A 26,716-nucleotide genomic window follows, 5' to 3' on the forward strand; every position below is an offset into this window, starting at 1 on the left:
ATTTAAGATAAAAAAAATTTTTAACTTATATATATATATATAAAAAAAAAATTAAAAAGTTAACGTTTAAAATTAACTTAATTAAGTTAAAATTTAATGCATTTAAAATTTAAGTTAAGTTAAAAGTTATTAACTTTTTAATTTTTTTTTTACTTTTAACGTTTTAACTAGTTACTACTCAATATTGATCAAGAGTTTTCTTTATGTTTTTTTGAAGCAAATTCCATTAAACGTACGAATTAAACGCGTAAGATCCGAAAAGTATTTAATGTTTAGGTGGACAGATGGGATGGCCAGAGCACCTTGTAGCAGCAGAATTATTAGCACAATATTGACTTAATATATTTCCAAATATATCGTTTAACAAATATATCGTCAATTGCTACTAGAATTTAACTTTCTTTGAAATCTTGTTTTAGTTTTCGTTAAAATCTTGTTCTAGAAAAAGAGAATAAAAAATATTGCTTTATAAGACAGAAGTCTTATAAAGTTCTTATGAAAAGTTATTACTTTTACATTTCTCTATCTATAAGATATACAATGTAATTTTAACTATAACATAATATACTAATAAAAATAAAAAATTAAAATTTTTTTTGGTGTCCTATTCACTTGCAAATCTTTGAACTGTCTATCTACTTAAATATTAATCTGTTTTTCGGAATAATATCGCGATCTGCGAATTGGCCGCTTTTCCACGAATACCTCAGTGGAAGTACTCTGATCTTTAACGCTGAGATGAATTTCAAAAGGCGTTCGCTCTTTCCGCGAGAGCGACTCGTGGCGGAACGGAAGTTACACGAAGAGTTTTGTGCATGTAAATGTACCAGGCATTTGTGACTGGTTGCTGACTGACTTTGTACGTGCAAACTTAAACGTACGCGACCACACGTGAAATTATAAAAGTTTCAGTCCAAGGTGGATGTAACGGCAGCGTCGAGGCGATATCCAAGGGTCCAGATATATATATATATATATATAAAAGCGAGTCAATACTGCGGTATATTTTAATCCGTAATCGCTCGAAGGATTAAACTCTCGCCCGAACCTTCTAAATTCGTTGTTTGAGTTCGGCTTTGATTCCCGTGCGACTTCTTCCGCAAACTCCTTCGTTGGGGATCGTCCCCTGTCACGTACAATTCGGAACATTCGCTGCAAGACAATTCTGATCTTTTTTATCCTCCAAGATAAATTATTGATCGACGAAGATTTTTCGTTTTAATTTTCAGATATACAGACGAATTTATTTTGACAAAAAAGAAAATCACGCCAGTACGCGATTCTGAATGTAAAATAAAATGTGAATGAGGGGAACTGTGTTTCCAACACTGAGAAAAAAAACCATTTTAATAAATATTCAATAGCCAACTAAACATTTACTTACAGTAAATAAACATTTACTGAATAAAAAGAAATGATAAGTATATAAAGAAATGATTAAGTCAAATTAATACTTCTAGTATTAAATAAATATATCTTTATATTTAATAAATATTTTTAGTTGGCACTATTCAAACAAATAATTTATTAAAATTTAGTAATTTTTTTCAGTATACGTATACTTCAAAATTAGAAGTTCTCAAATATCTGAGGAGCACCGCAATTGCTTTAAAGTATTTTCTCGATTTCCATCCGAGATGCATCATGTGAGTGCCAGTGTAAATGTACGCGTTATTTTTATTTAAACGGTTAAAGCTCGATAGCAAACAGCCGCATTTAAGCTGAATGTGCGCTGAGAATATGGATTTATGTTGCTACCGGTTATATGGGGCTATATATATGTGCTTTTATCCACTGCGTATTTTTATTCCCCATCGTTCGGTGGCATAGAAGGAAGGGCGCATAAAACGCAAATCGACAATAGTAGGGCATAGGGAATGCACGAATGGCAGACGGTGCACTTTGCATCTTCAATAGCCAATTACGTGTTCAGCTTGAAATACGTCACAGCTATACTGCGGCGAAGAGAACAAAATTTACGTATCGTAACTTATTACTGTCATTCGTCAGACGCAAAGGATCTACCCAGATGTTCCCGATATTATTAACATAATATGTCGCTATAATTATGTTTTCGTTATTTAAAACGTTATCTAAAACAAATTGTTGTAAATTCGTTAGAAAATTTAACATTAAGATTAAAATGAAAGTAAGAAACAAGATTTTTTTAATTATTTTTACTGAGATTAAATTTTGCTAATTCGAACTTCCTATAATTCCAAGATCTTAACTTTTTATACAAATTTTTAGAAAATTATTTGAAACTGAGATTTAATTTTACCAATTCAAATTTTCTATTATTCCGGGGACTTCCATTTTTTGTGTTAATCTTTTTAATTATTTGAAATTAATTTTGCTAATTCGAATTTCTTGTAATTACGGGGTATAGTTTGCTTTAACTTTTACTTAATATTTTACTTCAATTTTTAAGTTCCCAAAAAAATATTTAATTAAAGTTGAAAATGTTTTAAGACTAGAACGATTTAAGAGCGGAAAATTTTAATATAATATTTCTTGTTAACATTATGTCATGAATAACTCATAGTAGCAATTCCGTGCATTTAATAGTGAAATGAACCATCAAGGTACCACGATAAAAAAACTAAACTGAAAAATTTTTAGGACGCGCTCAAAGAGAGTCCTGTTCCGTAGCATTAAAATCAGGTGTAAAAGGAGGCCACGGAAAAATGCTGCTAGTTTCTCACTGCGATGCAGTTACGCTTTATGCGATTTACTTCGTGACTCCACTCTCTCGCACTCTCATCGCGCTTTTCCTCGCGAGATAACGCGCGCCATGTCGTCGCTGTTCGCGGACTGCTCTATAAAAGCAGCAGACAGAGGATCTTCAAATAAGTGGATCAGTTCGCACGCTTGTGTGAAATAAACGTCGAATTCCCAACGCAATTCGTTTTTCAATTTATGGAATTAATATCTCTTTGAAAAATTCAGCGTCAAATTTTTCAACGAAAAATTACAACTTATATTTTAGTACAAAATTCAGGAAAATTAGATTATTGAATCGCATTGCGAGATAAAAATATACGCTTTCGGAATTTCACGTAAATTCGACTAAAATTAGGAATATATAAATTATACGAGCATATACATATATGTATGTTGTATAATTTTTTTATATAAGTTTTAATCACATATTTATGTTCATGATAGCGAGATAATTTAATATAGAATTTAGGAAAATTAGATTGCAGTACAGAGTACCATAGGAAAACTGGATTGCACCTCGAGATAAAAATACATCAAACACATTTTCGGAACTTCACGCAAATTCGATTAAAATCAGGAATATATAAATTATATTTGCTTACATGTTGCATAATGTTTTTATACACATTTCCAATCACACATTTATGCTCGTGACTATGAGACAATTTTTCGTTTACTGTGTATTTTATTTAATTGCTTAGTGAAACGTTGATTACGTTTCTCTGAAAAAAAAAGTGATTTCATACCTAGCGAAGGTGGCGATGATTTGTTGTCGAGAATGAGACACGGGATAGAAAGGGTTGTAACACGAAAAAGTGTTTTATTTATATACAATATTTACAAAGGCGTAGTGTGAATCAAGTGGCTATATAAATGACTTTGGTACGCTTGAACGCGTGCAAAACGTGGCACAAGCGTGTGGCTCCTTTCCTCGTCTCCCTGCTCCTAGCTTGCAGCATCAGCCATGGTCCAGGGACCTCCTATACCCTGTTGAACGATGGTCGACGACCCGAAAGTTAGACGATGCAGCAGACGTCTGGATCTTTTCGTCCATCCGTCTAGACTGTCGTCTGCCCACTTCTCTTAATGTCCCAACCGGCGTTTGACCCTTAAATGCAACTCTCCTGAATGCTCCTGCTGATCGACTCCGAATGCGGCCTTTGGAGACTGTAGAATGTCTGAATAGATCGAGACGAAAATAAAGTGAGGAATCCGAAAGAGTAAATGACTTTTTGAGGATGGAACTTGATTGATCGTAGAAAATAAAATTATTGCCATAAAAGTGAGATTCTCGCTGAGCGGAAAATATCAGAAAAATGGTATAAAATTTGCATTTTCGCGATTGTTTTACAACAGTTTCAGCGAAATTGTTCATTTGTTAATTGTTTCGCTGTTTGTTGTTGATAAAACAACTATTGTAAAAATTTCATTTGAAATTACACTGAGAAAAGACGCGATGGAGCTTTCATATATTGTTTCATGATACTGTCGCCGCTTGATACAATATTATTGCCAGGTTAAATCGAATTTGAAAGATATTTGTCTAGGGTTTAAAGTTGAAAAACCTGTCTTGGCAGAGATATACTTAGAAAAATGTAGAAACTACGACCAGGAATTGAATTCGATTCGTCCGCAGGAAACTTCTCTTATTCGCCCGACCAGCATAGAATTTTTATAGCAGATATCTCTCTCTTTCTATCTCTTTCTCTCTTACGTTATTTTTGTAATATTAGAATATGCATATATCACCAGCAGCGATGGATTTTACGAATTTTCGATGCGGTAACGGGAAGTAAAAATTGAAAAATACGCTTCAAAATAAATAAACTAAAAGCAATTTAGATTCCTCGAAGATAAATTACACGAAATTTCTATACAAAATTCATATTTTCCCGTAATATAGAGTTTACATATGAAATTAATGTAGGATGAAATTTAAGAGAAAAGCGCGCTTCGCGACTTATAATATTATAATGCATCGCAAGGAAAACATTGACAAGCGTGAACTACCGAGATATACTTTCACGTATATATTTCGACGCGATTATTATGTTCATCCGTTATCCGGAATAAGTGTGTCAGACGCAACGGAAATGTTCTCGTTCGCTAAATCTGGCCCGCAAGAAAACGGCGATAAGCGGAATCGTAAAGCAGACCGGATCGAATTCGAAAGTGGTTTTCTATGTTAGGGGCTATCGGGCAGCCATGCAGGTATACGCGTTCATCGTAGATCGCTCTAAGATCAGAGGTTCCCAAATTCTGCTCTCTTCTTGAATATTTTAAGATCCCTTGTAGATATTCTAAACGTCTTATTCCATCTCTCAAGAAAATGTCACGGTAGATATATAGAACCGATATATACAAAAAAATACAAAATTTTTTACTTTAATAAAACTTCGATTTTCTTATATATTACAAAATTTGATTATATACTTAGAACTTAAATATTAAATACATAATTTTCTCTTATTTTTCCACTAAAAAAAATTAATAGATAAATTTAATAATAAAAAAAATTCTAGATAATTCTAGTTAATCTACATCTGTATAATAAACTCATAGCATTAATTTCTTGCTTCAAAAAATCTTTATTTAATAGATGTGCTTTCAGAGATGTGCTTTCGCGTTTTTTTCAAGGGGGCAATATCGAGGGAGTCCGCAGTTTGGGAACCAATGCTTTAGATGAAATCGGATTACTCACGTTCGGCGATGCTCTCGGATAATCAGAATCTTCTAGGACGTCGTGGGACATCTCGCGTCCTTCCAGCTGACGTGGTCTTCGTGGCAGGGACCCGTAACGAGGAAGCTTTCTGTCTGGAAGAAGTCCCAGGACGCGGACTTAGCGTCAATCGTATAATCGGTTTGAAGTAAGCTCGCGGATTTCGTAAAGTATTTTGAACTTCTCTCGGTAGTAACTTTAACGGCGCTCGCACCTTTCTCCGTGGACGGCATTCCCTCGATCGTTTCTTACTGTTTTGTTTGCTGAAGCCGAAAGTTTGCTACTTGCGAAGGAGAATTGAAGATACCTTAGATACAGCACACTGCTGCGCATGTTGCGGGAAGAATCGAGAAACCGCCAGAGAACTGAGTTTATCAGCGATAATTAATTAAAAGAAAATGACAAAACACGTTTTAATCTACCAAATCTGTGTTTGCTAATAAGCGAATATTTCGTTCGAAACTGCGGCTGTTATTAAATTACTTTTTTATTCAACTACTTTTAAGTTTTACTACTTTTAAATTTTATAAAACGTTGAATATAATTACCGAGTTTTAATTTCAACAAAGTATTATTAGGAAAGTGTGGGAAGTTATGTATATATATAATTATTGAATTTTAAATTCCGTAAGGTAGATTTGAGGAGAGTTGGTTGAATAAGTATAACGGAAATTCATTTTCCAAGATACTTCGCGAATTCATTTTACGGATTAAGTGTAGTTACTTGGTCTTAAAGTATATTTGAGTCTTATTCAACATTAATTAAATTGTAACAAAACGTTCCATAGGTTTAAATTTCCGCGAAGGAAATGAGACTGATTTAGAAATGAAAAACACTGCTACTGCTGCTACCTCTTCTGGAATTTTCTGCGATTTTTATCGCATAAATTACTATATATGTTCCTTGCATTTATGCATATATATGCACGCATTTTCCGCTCCACGTGTATGCATCTGTCGATACGATGCGCCGGAACCGTCCGCATATTGTATCTGTATGTGCAATTTCCTTGAGAGTACCGTTAACGCATGTTACCCCGTCTAAGGCAAAACCCGATATTCCTAAAATCCTCGTATAAATGCGCCAATTCCATCAGTCTAAGTAGAAATTCACCGAATGAGATGGCTGGTTATGCCCCGAACGATATGCCTCTGTTTCTTTCTTAAAGGGGCGCGCTTGTAAGAGCTGAATGTAAAGCTGTGTCCGATTTAAGCAATTCGATCTTTCGTCGTCTGATATATGTAATAAATTTTCTCGCGACGTTTCGAAAATGTTTTACTAACAGTAAAAAAATAGACAATTTAGAAAAGCTGATGGGAAATTATTTCGGAATATTATAAACATTTTTAATAATCTTAAATCAATTTTTTGTTTATTCTATTTCTTACGTTCAGATTATAGGGTGAAGAAAATGATTTGGCCATAAAGTATTGTTTATCACATCATTACCCTGATAACAAGCTGTTATTTGTCGTCATTTTGACATCAAATAATGTCAGCTTGTTACCTACGTAGTAACGTAGTATATTAAAAAAAAAACAAATTATAGAATTAGTTACATCTTATTAAATATCAAAAAGACTAAAAGATTTTTATTGGGTGATGAAGTAAAGATGGCTTTATTGGTTGCTTAAATAAACTTATCCGTAAAAAGATAATCCATCGTTGATGTACCCTAAAGCACTTCAAAGCTGAAAATGGCCATTTTGAGTGTTAATTTTTATTTCTGGTATTTAGTAAGATAGAACTGACATTCCAAAATTTATTTTCTTTTGTAAATATACATTATTAACGCCTTGATAAACACAAAACTTTGTGGCTAAATATTTTGTCATTCTGTAAATAATGCAATACTTTATCACGTTTGAGATCAAAGAAGTATAAAAAGAAATCCAAATTCTCTTGAAATTCATAATTTAATAAATTTATGAAATTCATTTTCGAAATGCCCGTTAGTTACCTTTAATCTATATATATTATGAGATTCGTCAAATTAGCAGATACGTTATTAAGTAAGTTTACCAGTGAGATGGTTAGTCAAGGCCGTCGTGGGTATGAGATCCGGATTGCCGTCCTCCTCCTCACCCTTCCCCGCGAAAGTTGCGATGCTGGGCTGCTGCGGCGGCTTTGGTTTCGCCGGGGTGGCTGCGTGTCTCCTCCAAAGTGCCATTAGCACACCGGTCACGATTAACCCCAGACCGGTCGCCGTGCCACCAAGTCCAATCAAGATCGGTGACATGTCGGTCGAGGATGTCGATTCACCTACAAACGAAATCTCTACTAGTTCCCCTATTTATAAATAACGTACGACAATCTTTTCCTAGCAATTTTCTATACATAAAGGTTGTATAAATGTATTTTATACAATCATCCCGGTAACGTATTTCTCTGGTATATTGCTATTATAAGAGAAAATGCATGTGTACGCTCTGCTTATTCGTTATTTACGGACGTTATTATTATTGCTGCAACCACTATTGTCTACCTCCAAGAAGATAGTATCCTATTGTCAGAATTACAATATAATTTATAGAATTCTGTGTGGCTATTTTTTAATAAATACTGCAGCTGTGTATTCAAGAAGATTTAATAATTAAGTGTAAAAATAACGTGAAGATATGAGATGCCAACGTTGTATGAAAATCGATCGCAATTCTTCTTATTTCAATCGTAATCAATGTTAATTTCTAATCAATGTTGAATTCTTCTAATAAATTTAAAATTCCTTAAAAAGAAGTACGGCAAAAAGAATGATTTTGCTGAAGTATTTAAAAATCTAGCTATAATAGATACAAATTTGAAAATAATTTGATTAAAATATAATTATGTAGGACGCTCAAGTTGATTGTTAGAATATAAAAATTTTTTGCATTATTACTCATTATGAGTGTTTTCTATATAATTATTATAATGATCCAGTAAAATTATTTTCAGATCTGTATCTAAATTTTTTAATATTTCAGCAAAACCGTTTATTTTGTATAGAATTATTTTAATATTAATTGACTATTAATTCTGAAAACGTAGAAAATTATATTATCTTATTAATATTATATAATTTGTTATTCTGATAAATTATTTGCAGTAAAAAATATATTTTTTTTATTTTAATTTTTATCTTATTCTGAATAAATACATAACTAATATGTCTACATAACTTAAAAATAATTATTTTTCGACAATATTCTTATCAAAGCTATCTTCTGATTCTATGAATAAATACATTCCTCTTTTCAATAAATCCATCTATATCCATGTATTTGACGAGCGTATATTTTCCTACTGTGTTCCACGACAAATCGCTACGTTCGCACATCCGCTTAAGATTTCGCGCATTCGCTGCGGATCAGATACTGCCAGGCGTTCCAATTTACCTGTCCGACATCCCCCTCTGCAGATTTCCACGCGTCGGCATGAACGTAATCTGTTTCCAATTAAGGCACGGCATCCGTAGTCGATCGTTTCGAACTTCGTGGCAGGTTGCATTACGGTGGTCTAACGCTGCGGCTGATTTGTGAGTCTATCGTTCCACGCGGTAGAGGCGAGAGGAACGGCGGATAGTAGAGAACTGCAGCAGCGGATTAGGAATAGCTCCGGCTCTACGGGAAGGACGCGCCCGACACTCGCAGTCGTTTCTGCGCCATCGTTAATCATTCGGCTTAAATCGCGTCGCGGATAAGTGTAAGTACATTGTGTGTGTACGTACATACGTCGGGCACCCTGAAGTTACCGTTTCTCTCTTTCGACCGAATCACCTCTGCCGAGACTTACTCGCCTGACAAAAATCTAACTGGGGAGTATCTCGACCGATTAGATTCCAAAAAGAGTCCACAATATTAAATTTATAACGTCAAATCGTATTTGAGTTATTTTTAATAATTTCTTTAAGTCGTCACTGTTTCTAACTCAATATTTCATTAATTAAATAATTTAACTCAAGAAAATGTATTAAATTTAACTCAAATTTAGTTTATTATTTACATTTAAGTGTACATGTTAATATGAATGTTGTTTACTTTAAAACTAATTACAGAAATTGATTCACATTTTGACATAAATGGAAATTAAAAATAACAAAATGTTATTTAAACTCAAGGAATTGGATTGTCATTACACCTTTGATATTTAATAGTAAAGGGATACTCTGGAATACTTGGATCATATGAAGATCGCATGAAGGCAGATAAACTTTCTGTAATTACGGAGATGTTGCACTTCTGTGAGATTTTATCTAAACCTCTTACGTGATAAAAACGGGAAAATTTCAGGAATTCTTGCTGCAACGTACTTCGAAAGTTTATAAGTGTCCTAATTTAGCGCACTTCGCGGCAGCTACAATCTTATATTAAGATTCTGTTAAAGTTCACTTGAAATTAACCGAAGATTGTAGATATCACACGCTCGTAGTCGGAGGATTACGTGGGATAATCTTCGTAGTCATAAATTTTTTAATCAAAATTTTTTCACGCAATCTAAATTTTCATCGCCAGACGTCTCGATTAATTAAATCTCAAATTATGTTTCTGTCTCGAAGAATTAGATAAAAAGTGATACGCTGTCTCTAACATTAGTTAAAACGCTTAATTTACAACTCGTTTCTTACAATCGTTCACAGTGTAAAAGGCTAAAAGCTCAACTCTTTCGTTAATAAAACTTTGACTGTAAGTCGATCAGAGGAATACTTATCTGAAGTACTCGATATAAATTGCGAGTGCCGTAGCAACAGCTGTAATTCGATCACCTTGTAAACAGGTATCCACCAAAGTTGCGCGTCACATCGGTACGATGGTGCAAACAACCGGCCAGCTAATTTGTTTCCAATTAACAATCAAGTTTCAGTTAAATGCTAATTAACAAAGCACAAAGCGCTTCTATTCTCCACCATTGGTTGCGAGGTGTAATTGAATACAAACGAAGCATCGAAGAGACACGTTAAAGGACGTCGTACCGACGACAGAAACACGCTCCTCCTTTCTCTTAACCGTAACGAAGGACCGTCCCTTTGCTTTGCGTTAAAACAAGATACTGTGGTATGCGACCTGCATCTCGATTTCGCGATACTTCCCATTGATTTCGACGACCCTCTCGATAATGGAAAGTAACAAAGCAAGTGTTTAAATGAAACATCTTCTCTTCTGTTTATACCGCTGAAATATAATTGAAGCTAAAATTCCTAATATTTTACGGATATTTTTTCGGAATTTAATCGCTTATATATTTTTTTGATTTAAATATTATTTGACTGTAGCTTTTAATTTGCGCGTTTCAATAACGATTATTATTATTAATTAGCAAAAGTTTGTTTCTTAAAAATTCTTTTTTTATTTGTATTTATTGATCGCTATGATATTTAACATTAAAAACTGAGGCATTTTACAAAAATATATCGTATTGCATCAAATTATTCTCTTTCTCGTACAGAAATTTCGAACGATAATTATTTCCTTAATTTAAATATTATTTGAGTGTAGCTTCTAATTGGTAAAAGTTTATCTTTTAAAAGTTCTTTTTTAAATCTTATTTATCAGTTAATTTCAAATGGAGTTTATATTAATAAAACTCTAATTCGTACTTTAATTAGTAGTCGATATTTAATGTTGAAAATTAACGCTGCGGCCAATGATCGATGCCGTTCAAATTTTCATGAGGAAACCCATGACGATTCCAATTCATTTTACATATCAAAAGGGATCATACATAATTCAGAAGTTGTATTTACGGGTTTATCCTTATCATATTTCTGCGGTCGAACGTTTCAAGGATTAACGAAAGCGACGATCGTTTTTGATTAGCGAAAATCGTGCCTCCAACGGGTGTCGGGAAAATGGAGGAGAGCGGACGCGATGCGGACGTGGCGGAGAGTAGAACGCATAATAATGGCTCATAAATTTTGACGCTCATAAATTTTACGCGAGGGTCGACCGCGCGTGTTTCAGCGAAACCGGCAATGAGCTAGTCCAGGGTTGACCTAGCGCGCGCGGCGAACTGTTCAACAGGGATCATTTGCATGTCGCCGCCAGCGTTTCCGGTCGAGATAACGTCACGGTCATCTAAATTGAAGGGCAAAACTTGCGCTTGTTCTCCAAATACGCGAACAGGAACAAGACCTAAGCGAGTCGAACATAAATTAATTATCACCGCTCGTTCCATACGAATAGTTTGGGGTAATACGACACGTTCTTTAACATACAGATGAAAATACTGTAATTTTTTATCGGTGCGTCTAATTAATCTTTTAATACACACATATATGAATCTTTTGATTAATTTTATTTTTGTACGATCTATTTATTGATTGCACGTATTTATTTATTAATATGCATGTACACAGTTGGGAAATTTGTGCTAAATTTAACACATTTCATGTCCTAAATAGTCCACTCATATTTTTGTGTTAATTTAGCACAAGGTGATATTAGACAGTAACACATAAATATTATGTAAAAAAATTAATCCAAAAATGTAACACTGACATAGTTTGTAAGCAAACTATGTCAGCATATTCTTGTAGTAAAATTAATATTTATGGTATGTTAAATTAATATATATTTTATTTGTCTTAGAATTTATGTTTTAAAATATATTATTTTTGTAATTTGTTCACTCATAAATGACGTTATTTTCACATAAGAAATGTTAAATATCAATTTAACACAAAATATTTAAATAATATAATCTCATTATGTTAAATTAACACTCGGCTATATTAAAAATTCAAAACAAAATTTTAATAAGGACTTGAGTGAACCGGTTTTAACGTAATTACAAAATGTTTTTCATTGTGTACATTTAAAAACGTGTGAATGTATAGTAAATTCTTGTTAACCAATTCTACAATAATTGCATTTTTTGCACTTTCTTCTTTCGTTAGAAGAAAATGGAGTACTGCGGACATTCAGAATTTGAGAGCGTTTTATTAAACCACGTTCGTCCAGAATCTTTTGTAGTTAAACAAAGCGGAACTCTTCATCACTGTAATTTCTACAGTACACACTTTTTTATCGAGCATCTTTTTTTAACAATGCGGAAGTTTATATAGCACAGGAGTGCGGATTCCTCGTGCAATATGCGCTATTTTTACCACCATCGTATTTTTGCCCAAGTTCGAATAACAGGCGAACGGCTGGCCGATCGATAAGCTACGATTTGACGCGAACGTCAGCTCGCTGGGATTCGAAAACGGAATAAAGAGTGCGCGATGAAACGACGAAAAAAGCTTTGGCTCCATCAGTGGTGGGTTTGGGATACCGATTCTATGAACTCAGGATTATTTGCATCCCGATTGAAAAGATTAAGGAGAGTTTCTCAAAATTTTCTCCAGAGTTGTTTTTCACAGATTTTTTTAGCTATGTATAATTTATGAGGCTTGTTATCTGTCAGCTGTATGTACTATAAAATCATACATATAGAAGAGAATTTACATCTTAATATCTAATGCTTTGTCATACAAAGAAAATGATTTAATGGAATATGTATTTTTAACCTTAATCGGTATTCACTTAGAAATTTCCTTAATTCATATTTACGGGTTCAGTGTAATTATACGCTTAAAATTAACACAATTGAACGATTTCAATTTGTAAGTTAAAATCCAAAGTGTATATAACTTATAATTATATAAGGTTTGAAAAATATTTGTAAACAATTTTTTACGACATAGTTGAAGAAAATATCCAGGTCTATTGGAATACTATTGGCGGATCCCAAAATTTGTCAAGAGGGAGACCACTGATTTGTCGCAAGCAAAATTTTTTTTAAGTCAAATATGAAAAGATAGAATATTAAATTATTATTTAAATTAATACATTGAAAAAGTATTACTTAAATGTGTAATTCATAAAATGTTTTATTTAAAATTATATTAATATAAAAAAAGAATAATAGAATTTGTTTTTTACTAGGAGTTTCTTAAATTAAAAGATATTTTTAGAATATCAAAATTGTGATCAAGCATTTCAGAAATATTAAATATATATATATATACATACACACATATAATATTTTGCTATAAAAAAAAAAAATACTCCAAGGGGAAACCATGGTGGCCCTTCCTCGTAGATCCGCCAGTGGTGAATATCGATTAAGGTTAATAATATATTTTAATCTTAAATTATTCGATCTACTTTCCCCAATTTTAATTCTGAATGAATGTAAAGTATAATGAACTAAAATAAAATCAAATTCAAGTTTGCTGACATTAGGAATGTCAGATCTTATTCTAAGACAAGTGTCTATCTATCTTCGAATTGGATTGTCAATCGCCAAACTAAAATCGGGGCACGTCCCTTTGCGGTGAAACGCTTTGAGGAAAGTTATCTCATCGCTACTTCGGCGATCGTCCTGATTGCACTTGGCGAAAACTTACCGGTGAATTTGGCTACTCCTTTCAAGACAACCTCTATGGCGTATGGCTCGCTCGATCCCTTCGCGTTTACCGCGTAAAGGGCGACCTTCGCCGGCTTGAGCATCTGAAACTCCCAGAATGGGAGAGATGATTCCAAACGCCGTTTGCCAACGATGGCGACGAATTTCTGCGGCAGACCGCCATCGTATCCCTCGACGCAGGATATCCTCACCCAGGAACCATTCATATTGTAGGTCGTGCAGTTCTGCAACGGGTAAGGTCTGCCTGCGAAGAAAATGCAGCTTTAAAGATCGCGAGAGCGAAAGAGCGAACGCGATCCTCGATTAGCGAGGGAGATCGTAAGATTGCTTTCAAAGGAAATACGTGTCCATTTTTCAAACAGGATCCTTCTCATCTTGTCTTTCGTCCTTGCATTCTACCGCGTATCCTATCTTTTGTAGATATTTGCTTTGGACAAATGCGCATCAAAGAGAGGAATGAAAAGACGATTTCTTCAACGAAATGCGAGTAATAAGAAAATCGAAGCAGAAATTATTTGACTTTCAATTATTTCCAAAAATTTGTTGTTATTAATGTTTAAAATTAAAAGTATTTTTTAAATTCTGATATACTTTTATAAGCGTAGTAAACAGAAAAATATTGACAAAAACTTATTTTTCGTAATAAAATGCAACAATTTATATATTTCGTGACACAAAAAAATATTCTATAATTTTTTTCGACTTTTTTTTAACTCGTATCGATAACATGTATCATATTTTTAAAAAAATCAAAGCGACAACCAATTAATTCTTGGAAAAATATTGCCGATGTTATTCCGCATGCTCCACAAAAATTAATAAAAATATTTATTTGATGAAATATCTGCAAAAACGATCATAATAATTTAATTGTAAAAACGTGTCGTTCTTAGCAGAAATTTGAAATTGTTATTATAACTCAAATATTATTTAATGCAATTAATTCTTTTGTTTAACGTATTTATTTATATTTTTTTTTCTCAGCAGATTTCATTATTGTAAATATTTCATAAAGTTGCAAACCTCCGTTCAGATTTTATTTTAATATGTTGCCTATGTCAGTGTCTTTTTCTTTCTTATTACAAAAGTATTGAGTTAAACCGAATTGATTTTACCGAAATTCTAGGGATACGAGAAAAAAGTGAGACAAATTGCTGCCCAAATTTAATTTTATTTTTCGCTGAAAATTACGCCGCAACATCCGCTGATCCGTTTTCGAGGCAATAAAATTATGTATTATCGAGGCCAGTGGTGCATTAACCAATTTAAAAATCAACTTTATACATAAATGGGCGACCAAAAGATTCTATCGACCACTATTAATGTACCCTTTTACGGTCTTTTTGAGGATATTAGAATGATTTATCAACAATCGAGTAATCTTAACCATCAAAACATCTTTAAAAAATCTAATTTTATAAAAAATCCCTTTCTAACAAAAATATTCACTTTAATAACGCGTTAAAATAATGTATTAATCTTTACGAACCGGCGATCCCATTTGGGGTCACCCTCTTTTATTTTGTAAACTGTTTGCTCGATTTTTGTGAAACTTATAAGGAAAGGGACCCTCCGATTTTAATGAGTTTTTATGAGTATGTTATTCTCCAGACAAAAATAAACACGACACGTATTTTTTTATACATGCCCATACGGATTTTTAAGGGGTGAAACACCCCTTGGAAAAAAATTGATTTTTCTCTTAATATCGCCGGAATTGTAAGAGATAGAAAATAATTTTCAGAATATGAAAATTAAATGGCATTAAGAGAAGAGACTTTAGAAATATAATAAAAAATTTTTTTCTTTATAAATAAATAATTGTTACAAATAAATAATTAAAAAAAATTTTTTTATAGTTTCAAAGTACTCTTGAAGCCATTCAACTTAAAAGTGCGTATGTGGGCACGTATAAAAAAATATGTGTCGCTTATTTTTGTCTGGAGAATAACATATTAAAAGCTCATTAAAATCGGAGGGGGACAGTTGGATCCCTTTCCTTGTTAGTTTACTGAATAATTTAATAATGCTTTATTCGAATATGAGGTTAAAAAAACTTATACTCTGCAATTTTTTTACAAGAATATTAATACATAGTTCATATGTGTTAGGTGATTTTAATTTACTTAGTTATTGTGAAAGTGTAATATATTTATGTAAGTAAATTTAGTATGCTGCATATTCTCGGTCATACTTTTCAACTAATAAAATTTGCGGTGCTAATAAAAGAAGTGTGAGTATATGAAAGCCATTTTCATTTGATATAAAAAAAAGACTATATAGAGGTCAGTCAAGATTTTTCATTTTCTCGAAAATAGAACTGGAGGTAAAATAACAGATTTTTCTCTCGAATTCTTCTTGAAAAGCATCACATTCGATAGACGTCAGGCTGTTGCGAGTGCAACACGAAAAATCATGGTGCGCACTGTCGACGCGTATGTTCCTGCTATTATTGCATGGTTTCGTTGCATTTGTTTTCGTCGCGTATCGCGCAAATGCTTTTGCCATCGCTAATCTTCCGGAAAGTGCAGAACGGAAGAAAATAGTACGAAGGGGGCTAATAGCACCGTCGTTGCTCACAGACGGCGGCTGCGGATTAAAGCGCCAGTTAAACCGTTTGTTTTTCGTCATCTGCTTTATTATCCGTGCTCATATCGCGTATAACTCGAGGCTGCCGTTCTCGAGGGAGAAAGACGATAATTCATAATTATCTTTCATTTCCTTTTAATACAAAATTACGTCGAATTTAAAGAAAATTTAATATAAGCTTTTGCAGTATTCTGACCCATTACATTCAACCGCATATTTTTTTGCGATTACAAATTCGTAGCCAATTATTTTTCGATGGAAATTTCATTATAACATTACGTGTGACTATATTTAATTTTTAACATTGTTAAAAATTATTACATTTAACTCCTTCTATTATTATAATCTAAATTAAATTCTGGGTAAAATAATATTCTCTTAAAAAAATATAATTTTATCTATATTTAGTTTAAAGCTTTTAGTTTATTAAAGGTTTATTTATTATTTATATTATATGACGTTTTCTTAGTTAGACTTTTGGTATTTCTTATTTTAAAAAACCACGGAGTAACAGGGATATATTGTACAACTAGCTGTACAATTAAGAGCACTCACGATTTTATTAAAAGTCGTTGCTTGAAAAAATATTAAGACTTCGTATTTTGGCAATTGTTTAGCACTATGCCATAGGCTGTTCATTAAATCAAAATTTTATATTCTGTTCATATTTAAAATGCTTCGGAATCCCATTACTGTTATTTATGTTTCCTAATTTTTCTGTTCGAAATTCTTCCGCCTTAATAATAAAAGGTAAAAGGAACGACGGTTCTGGAACGTCACGCGTTTATAATAAATTTATAACTGTTGTAGTCGAGAGCATTCGCGATGAATTGAGGTCGACCTTATCATTCTACTCCTTCGCGATTGTCTTAACGCAGAGATTACACGTTACAACACGATACCTTTGCTTCCGTGTGCTCCTTGTTTACGATCTGTTGGAGACTGGCTTACAAGGGAAGATGTATTGAGAAATAATGGCACTTGCGTTTACCATCTCGCATTATCAATCTCCTCGAATATTCGAATACTGAAAATCACGTTGCTGCTCGTATTTAATGAGAAATGTTCGTGAATTATTGCTTTTCTGATATCGATAAAGAATTCGTGAAAAATAGAGAAAATAATTTCAATGTAATTTTCCGTTTCTATTGACAGTAATCATCTGCTAAAATAAGACCAGATTCATTCAATCATAAACTAAACAAAACAAGATTATTCGTGAAAATTTTGTAGTTCTAAATATGTGCAAAGTACAATAAAAAAAAAATGAAAATTCTGTCCTTTATATCAATAATACCGATAGATTATTTACATCGAAATTAGAGACTTCCGTACTAAATATAAAAATGCAGAATTTATATATATAGAGGATTAAAGGATCTTTTCATTCTGTAACATTCAAGTTCCTGATTATATTCGTCACATTTTTATAAGTTTTAAAATAGAGAAATTTTCACGCGCTCTGTGAATAAACTTTTTATTCATCGGTTTAAAACTCATTTTTCGCAGAGAATAATAATTTTTAATTATTAGCCAAAATTTGAATAATGCAAATCGGTTTTTTTTACGTTCCCATGTGTCGCAAAGGAGTTATTTAAAGAAACGAATTAATAAAAAGCAGGATGCGATTATGGAATAAGTGGGAGAATTGTAAAACCACGATATTTTATATAGTTTGCATTGTACTTTGGGGACAATCAAACTTCTTCACGATCCACTTAGACGTTATAATATAGCTACTGGTCATTAGTGTTTACTGTGTTGCCATAAAAGTTACATTTCAGTTTTGCATGTAGCAGACAGTTTTACAAGTGTATACTTTTTACGTAATTTTGAGAAGCATGTTGGTATCAATTTTGTAACTTCGGTTTGGTTGCCTTGAATGTGGTTTCCATATGATATAATTGAATTAAATTTGATAACAAAATGTGTGTGTGTGTGTGTGTGTGTGTGTCCCTACGCGTAAAGTTATACTATAGGTACGTTTGGGAGATGCTATTAGCGCTATTTCTGTCATTCTATCCTTGTTTTACGTCTAACAAACAACGAAGATAGAATGACAGAAATAGCGTCTCCCCGAACGTACCATATTGTATACTAGCTCGTGGTATTCCATATCCCCCTTCCTGTTTCATAACCGTAATCTTTTTGTTCTCTCTTTAGTTTTTTGTGAATTACGTTCGTTCTGTATACCCGAGGAATTTCTATCTATAGTATACTTGATATCACTCTGTGGCTAACAAACTTATACCAAAAGTCATGTCGTATGAATATTTACTAACGATGAGTTATTTTAATAAAACAAAATGGTATTCTCTCTCCTTCTTTCTTTATCTATATATCGACCAATATTTGTTTGCGTATAAGATATTATATATATATATATATACTGTATATATCACGAAATTGTCAAGCAATATCGACGTGAGAGTCGAGCACCATGACGGGGGATGCTATGAGTAAGAAAACTGCCATCCGGTAATTACGTAAGGAGCACATCGAGCCGACGCGTGAAATAAATTACGCGTCCAATTACCACAGGCCTCGAGGCCAAAGCGGAGTAAGTATAGTCCGTGATGCTCCCGGGTGGCGATGCTGCACCCTGTGAACCAAATCGATCTGGTTGCTCGTCCGACGACGCGACGCGACCACCGGCCACAAAATGGACAGGACTTTCTCGGTCTGCGCGAGGATCCAGGAACCGGCACGACGACGGTCGGCGGTGCGACAGGCGTTATACCTCGTAATGAACATATTCAATTACGGTTTTCATTAAATTCCTGCAAAAAAGCACGCGACGGACGCGACGCGAGCGAATTTCAGCGTCTCTCGCTGTGCAACGTCGCATTCTTCTTCCTTCCTTTTTGTTTTACTCTTCTCTTCTTAATTCCCGCGACCGTTCCCCGTTTCATACAATCTCTAGACTCTGCGGTCTTCGTGCAAATCGTGGCGCGAATAGAAAAGCATATGTTTGAGATTATAGTTTTAATCCATTCGTTGGGATCAGTCCCGTGTCTCATAAGGTCTTATAATAATACGGATTAAGAAAAATACGACGTTCGGTAGAGTTTTTTGCGGAGAAGAGTTGATCTCGAGCTATCTGAAAATTTCACGTTTAAGTCGTTGCAATAAATTTTGGCGAAATCTGTATGTTTCAATAATATTAAATTTCGAAAAGCTGGAAAGAATGATTTACAAATATTACCCCTGCGCGATGCATAAGTTATTGTGACAGACTTATAACATTGTTCTGCGGATATTGTGTTAGTGTACTTAATTGTAAAATTAATTAAAAGATAGCTTTAATTATGGCGCTATAAACTGTTAAATTATTCGGATACAATAATAGTTACGTCCCCGCTAATTATGGATTAACATTTGTACGCATACTAATAACGCGGTACAGTGAATACGGAACAATATAACAATTGATAATAAATAGCAATCAGACGAAACACACGTATCTCGAATAGATAATATTGTCGCGCCCTGGGGAGTCTGCGTGTCTGTTTCATAAATAGTTAAATACGTTAAACACGTTGCTTTAGCTTTAAACAGCTCTTTCGCGACACACGGAAACGTAAAAAATTAACGAGCTGCATTATTAAACTTTCGTGGATATGGAAAATAATTAAAAATTATTATTCTCTACAAAAAATGACGTTTCAAACTAACGAATGAAAAGTTTATGCACACAACACATGGGAATTTCTCTATTTCTATTTATTTATTTTCTGATTTATAAAAATGTGATGAATGTACCTAATCAAGAACTTAAATGTTTCAAAATGAAAAAGTCCTTTAATAAGTCCTTTAAAAAGTCCTCTATAGCTTGAATTTTGCATTTTTTAGGTTTAATATAATTTAGGAAACATGTTTGTTAAAAGTGAATATTTTACATTGTAAAGCATATAGTTGTACGATCGTCACCAAAAGATGGTTAAACCAATACACAATTTTTCAGTAGAAGCTGAAACCCTTCTGTTGCAAGTTGAATATTTGTTGTGCACCGATAGTTTATAGATTCTGTAAATCTGCTTCGTTATTTTTATATATATATCTCTGTTTAATAGTATTTTGAGATATACAAACAGATATAAATTGAACCAAATCAGTTCTAACGTAACAATCGAATTTAACGAAAAGGGAAAATAAATACGATTTTTATTTACTAGCAACGTATATCATTGAGTATCACTCATTCTAATCAAATTACTGACAGAATATTTATCGAAACGCGTGTTTAAAAGAAATACAAGAGATAATCACATTATGTAATCTGCAAACTAATCAGTCAATCATGCTACAATTTATATGTGCTCCACGGCATAATCTGAATGCTATGAACGTTTCTTTGGGGTTAACAATTAAGACAAAAAAGGGATAGCGAGCTAAACTCACACGAACCTGCGGCAATGACTTGATAGAGGCAGGGTTGCTTGGAGTGACCGATGGAATTGCTGGCCCAACAGCCCAGGGCCCCGTAATCCGTATCGGTTACTGGGGTGTAATTAAGCCTGCTAGTTGTGCCCTCGTTGGTATAGTTGGTGGACGGAACGTCGCTGAGGTCGCCGCTGTTGTTGAAGGTCCAATGGAAGGTCACGTTAGTGGGGCTGGCCTCGACCTCGCAAACTAAACTTATGGTCTCGTGCTTGAGGGCGCCGTGCACTTCCTCGGGCACGTTGAACGGCGGCGGGGTGGCGTTTTGGTGTCTCCAGCCTCCGCCCTTGTTCAGCACGTACTTGCACACAGGCGCAACTGCGGCATAACGTATGGATTTTGGCACCTTACTACGTATTCTAGGCAGGGATCCGCGAGAACAATATGATCGAGGCACACGTAGCAAACGATAAAGAGAGAAAAGTATAAAAAATATATAACAAGATAAGTAATAAGATAAATATCAAATTGGAAGTAAAATATAGCTAAAAGTGTGCTGTCATTATCTTCAGAAAGGTAATGAATGCACGTAATGTTATAAGAATTAAAAATAATAAAGAAAAAATATATATGTGTGTGTGTGTGTATTGTATGTCGCGAATTTTCGCATCAAATTTAAAATTTATTTGGTAATATTATTTTAATATATTATTTTAATATGAAATATTAATTTCAATATTTGGAAAATTGAAAACACCTTTAAATTAAGAAAAAGATAAGAGTTAAATTTCTTAATAGAAAGTATTTTTCACACTACTTCGATAATAGAATATTATATATATTATATAGTAACATGGAGTTAAATATTCATAGATATATATTCGAGGATAGTGTTTGTTTGTTACATATTGAATTTAGCATAATATGTGGAATAATACGAGCTATGCGTGTTCGGTTAACCAAAATATATGCGAGATAAGTTACCACATAGTGAGTCCACCATTTATTAGACGATTTAATTAATAATTACATCGTATGTGCGAAAGATATAGTCACTGAACCGACGAACATATATACGCATATCTCCATTACTATTTCGAAATGAAAATATATATACATATAAACTATACATATATATATATGTATCGGTAAGATAAATGATGCACGGTATATTTTAAATTTCCAGCTTTTTCGCCAAGCTTTTAAATCGACGCGCGCCAGGTGAGTCAGTAAGAAGTTACGATTTGCGGCAACATTTGCCATCATGAAACTACATAAGCTGCATTTCGAGCGGCTGTGTGCTAGATTTTCGAAAAATATTCCAACGTCATCACGTGCACACTGGTAGTGAAATATGCATCGGATCTAGATTCTATATTTACCAGAGTAGTATATTTACCAAATCCAAACTTTTTATCTGAGCGAATGCCAACAATCGCGTTCTTCCTTTAATTGGTTGCTTTCCAATTACGTTTTCTTATTGGCTAATTTGATCACTATTTTTGACCTAACTAGTCTATTATCTATAATAATAATATTAATAATTCTTTAAGGGGATGCTGATGTCATCTGTAATACCGCCGAAACACGCATTTCATACTTTCCTATCTTCTTCGTTTTTCTTATTTTTATACAGAATAAAAAGTTTTCCAGAAAAGTCCTTCTCCAGAATAAAAGAAAAAATAGCTGTGGGAAACTACAAACTTACAAAAAAACCAAAAAATATTGTAAATTACAGTTTTTTGTTACCATGTTATTTCTTCACGTGATATAAATGATTCCAAGAGTATATCCAAACAAAAAGTTTTTCCACACTTAAATAATGTATATAAGAATATAATGAGACCTACAAATTATGATTTTGAAGCTTACAAAAAAAGTAAATGAAAAAGTAAGATCTGACTCTACACAACCTAGTATTCATGCGATATATACATATATATATATATATTTATATAGAATATAACAGAGCGAGAAAATGTACGTAATGTTTCATTTAGAATTAAGAATATATTTTATCGACATCATATTTGGCCGTTGCTGCATCCCCTTAATATGATATGTTATTAGGCTAAACATAGCGGCTTTTGCACTATTCTGGTAAATCTAGAGCTCAAGTCGGATCGACTTCACGCAATTTCTTTGTATAAATATTATATATCATATGTGGCTGCAAGGAGTTTGATTCGCGGATGAGGGATCGATAACTGTCCCCCTCCGCGGGGGTTTCACTGATGACATAAAATCGACCGTTTTATTTATACTTTCCGATACTGCAAAATCGGAAAGCGGGGATTTACGCAACATCGCGGATATTTCGTGAAATATCGGCGACGTCAGTGAAGTGGTAGCGGTCGCTCATGGTCAGCCGCAAGGTAAAAGCCGCGGGGAAGTCAGCGCTAAATCGCATCGATCGCGTTTCGCTGCGCGTATCTCAACTTTATTTCTCACCATTCTTGTTCCGAAACCTCTCTCGATATCCTATACTTCTAATAATAAATCTAGGCTCTTGGATTTTTTATTTTAAATTTCGAAGAACTTCGAACCGATCATCATTTTCGTTCTTAAATCTTCTCTAAATAATCTTTGCCTCTAATATTAAATCTTGGCTTTCAAATTTATTTTGAATTTTAAAGAACTTCTCGAACCATTCATTATTTTTGTTTCTAAATCTTTTCTAAATATTCTATACTTCTAATCTTAAGAGTCTAGTTTTCAAATTTTTTTTTTTTGAATCTCAAAGAACTTCGAACCGGTCGTGGAATAATGAGAAACTGGTGGCGGCGCAAAATCGTTAGTTCTACTAGCAGCGTTCCACATCGTGGAAAATGCCATGCCACGAGGCATTAATAGGCACTTTCACGAGGGTTTTCGCGTTCTCTCTCTCTCTGTCATCGTCGGGTAAGAGCGCGTAAAATATACTTACACATAACCTCGAGATTGACTACGTTGGACTTGGCGCGGCCCTCAACGTTCGTGGCCATGCAAGTATACCCTCCGGCGGATTCTCTAGTTATGCTCTGCAGCACCAGCGAGTGGTCCGAGAGCACCACGCCAGCGGTGACATTGTGATGCAGCTCCTCTTTCTGAATAAGCAAACGAGATCGGGTATCTGAATCAAGGAACTACCATGTCACGCGCGTGGAAACAATACAAATCCCAAATTTCTACGTAACATAATTTATGTTTGAATAACATTAACTAACGTTACATACTACTACAATATTCTCAAACAATACGAGTCTACACCAACCTGAATTAATTTTAGAGCTAATTTGTATCTATTTGAATCAACCTGCTTAATTTTAAATCTTGAGTTTGAAAGACATTTCTGTTTCGAAGTGCCTTTAATTATTTAATACAAATTACGAATTATTTAGAACGAATTCTTTGAATATTAATGAGTTAGAAATGTTTAAGAGATTATTGGATAATTAACAAATGAAGCTTTGACGATCAATTCGTATCTGATGCTTTCCGCGCTCGTTTTTCTCTTCACGTCAAATTCCCGTAAGACCGAACCGACGGCTCTCATTGTTGCTCGTAGCAAATAAACAAATTTGTCTTAGTCTTGGCATTCAGCGCCACTTCCGCCTCGGCGAAGATCGTGCCGTTGCTCAGGAGGAAACAACCGCGGCCCGCTGCGGGTTGTCGTCCGCTCGAGAAGGTCGGACAAAGGGAATTTACGATGTACACTTGTCCTCCCTCTATCCTCTCATTCCTGTTTCCTCTCCCGTTCTCTCTCTCTTCTATAGAACAATTCCATCGGTGCTTCCTAGTGCTTTATCGCTCTTCGTTCCCCCGTTTATCCACGCTCTTTCTCTTCATCTGTCTTTATCATCGCTTTCTTGCGATTCTCCGTTTTGCTCTTCATTTTTTTGTTTGAATCCCGTCGCGTGTAGGACATCGTAAAACTTGCAAGTGCATTTTTGGCTGACAATTCTGCGAAGAATTTGGACGCGATTCTTCTTCAGCAAAAATTGAGAATAACGTTTCTTTACGGTGTTATAATTGGCAACATTAAATATTCTATTAATAAGTTTTATATTAAAATTTTTCATGAAACGCATTTAAAATGAATTAAAAACATAATTTTATTATACTTATTTGAACTATTGGCAACTTTTTTAACTTCCAATCGTTTGTAAATTACCGATATTTCGATATTTGAGTAATCGTTATTTGGTTTTTTTTTATTATTTGTACATCCGGAAAACTCTCCCGTGTAATTTTTTAACCTTCCATTTTTAATCTTCCTAACTGCATACTTTCCCACACATATACGGATCGAGGAACAATTCGTTGTTGTTTCTCTAACAGAGGACGATAGCGCGATATCCGCTTTGCGCTTCTCCCAACGTGGATTTACATTGCGCAAGAGGAAGCATCGGTGCGATTGCGATGCAAAATATTTGCACGCTTTAAATCACGAGGTCCAGATAACGGAACATTTTTCTCCCTCCCTCGTCCATCCTAGGGAATACGAATCAAGTACACTGAAAATTTCGCGATACGGTTTAATGTGGATTCTCACTTGTTTCGGATAGATTTTTTTCAATAGCACATATTTACGCGTGTAAAAGATCCCTAGCTTTACGGTAATAAACTTAAGATGTTAAACCAATTTTCTAAAATGCTAAACCATTTCAAATATTTATTAATCTTGCATTGTTTATTAATTTTGTTGATTTAAGTAAATATTTGCAGAATAAAAATATCTTTGAAAATATATATTTCACAGATAAAAAATGTTGGCACAAATATTTATGCGCAAATATTTACTTCAACTGGACTCGAAGTAAATGTAATAGTAAATAACAATTCCTTCATTGGAAATATTTCTCTCTATTGAAAAATCGATTATCACAGAGCAAAAAAGATTCATAAATCTAAGACTTAACAAGATGATAAAATACGTAGAGTGTCTATTTGTTGAAATTAGTTCGAACCGGAAAAGGTGAAGGATGTTTCGATAATGTTCGCAGAGAATTGTAACTGCGAGCATCGAGACATCGATCTTGATACCCACCTTGGATAAAATCACCATGGATAAAATTGAACGAAACTGGGCTGCGAACAATACCGTGAAAAGGCGGATACGCGGCAGCGACCACGAGGCAAGAGGTTCGCGCGCGTACGTCTCGCTGCGCTTGTTTTAGATGAGTAACGAGCTCCGTATCTATTTCTCCGCGGAAACTGGTACGTGCCGAAGCGCATCGGACGCCTGCAGCAGCGAGGCGTCGCTGCAGGATCGGGAAGCGATACGTCTTCGTGGGAGACAGTAGATATCGCCATGTAAACGCGCGGCGAGCAATGCGCATTCGTGCGATTATCTCGGTGTCTTAAGTTTTAAACGCCTGAGAGAAGCTGAAGTGCTTTTAAATATAATAATAATCGAACCCCGCGGCTTTCGATTTTGCGAATTATTATTGCGCACGATGGCGAATGAAAAAAATCTCTCAGTGTAATTAAAAAAATTCGGAATCCCAGAAATCCAATTTAATATACTGGCCAATTTAATACTGACGGATAGTGATTAATCTGGAAATAATCACTGGAGTATTTTTATACCCAGCGGCGAAAAAATGTCATTTGTGATTAGATATTGTTTTTTATGAATAACGTTTAATATATTTTCTTTCTTTTTTAATAACTATTCTTTATGAACTTTATAAATATGCAATTCCATCGAAAACCTACAATAAAAAAGTGTTGAATTAATTCAAATTTTTATTTATTAAAAATTTTATAGTCATGATATAAACTAATAATACTTAATGAATTTATTCTGTGTAATATTTGTTTGATTTTCACTTATTATTTTTTCAGAAAATTTTGATTAAATTCATATCTATAATTTTCTTAAATACTGATAAATCAAAATATATCAATAATACACTGAAAAAAAAGATTGGCTG

The 26,716-nt window shown here is 33.9% G+C and overlaps 1 protein-coding gene across 1 annotated transcript in view; it reads right to left on the minus strand.

Annotated features, from left to right (window-relative positions):
• Positions 1 to 3,574: 3,574 nt before the first annotated feature.
• The window catches only part of LOC108729345 (protein turtle), a 243,709-nt gene continuing 220,567 nt past the window's right edge, over positions 3,575 to 26,716 (minus strand). Inside the window, exons 9-14 of the mRNA XM_018458406.1 lie at positions 23,725 to 23,884; positions 20,826 to 21,176; positions 13,810 to 14,073; positions 7,467 to 7,706; positions 5,426 to 5,538; positions 3,575 to 3,902 (exon numbers count right to left, since the gene is read on the minus strand). Of these exons, the coding sequence (XP_018313908.1) occupies positions 3,834 to 3,902; positions 5,426 to 5,538; positions 7,467 to 7,706; positions 13,810 to 14,073; positions 20,826 to 21,176; positions 23,725 to 23,884 (1,197 nt within the window). The 3' untranslated portion in view covers positions 3,575 to 3,833. The remainder of the gene's footprint in view (positions 3,903 to 5,425; positions 5,539 to 7,466; positions 7,707 to 13,809; positions 14,074 to 20,825; positions 21,177 to 23,724; positions 23,885 to 26,716) is intronic.

This window comes from Mycetomoellerius zeteki, unplaced genomic scaffold, assembly GCF_001594055.1.
Source record: "Mycetomoellerius zeteki isolate Tzet28-1 unplaced genomic scaffold, Tzet1.0 scaffold73, whole genome shotgun sequence".
In the NCBI taxonomy this organism is placed as follows: Eukaryota; Metazoa; Arthropoda; class Insecta; order Hymenoptera; family Formicidae; genus Mycetomoellerius; species Mycetomoellerius zeteki.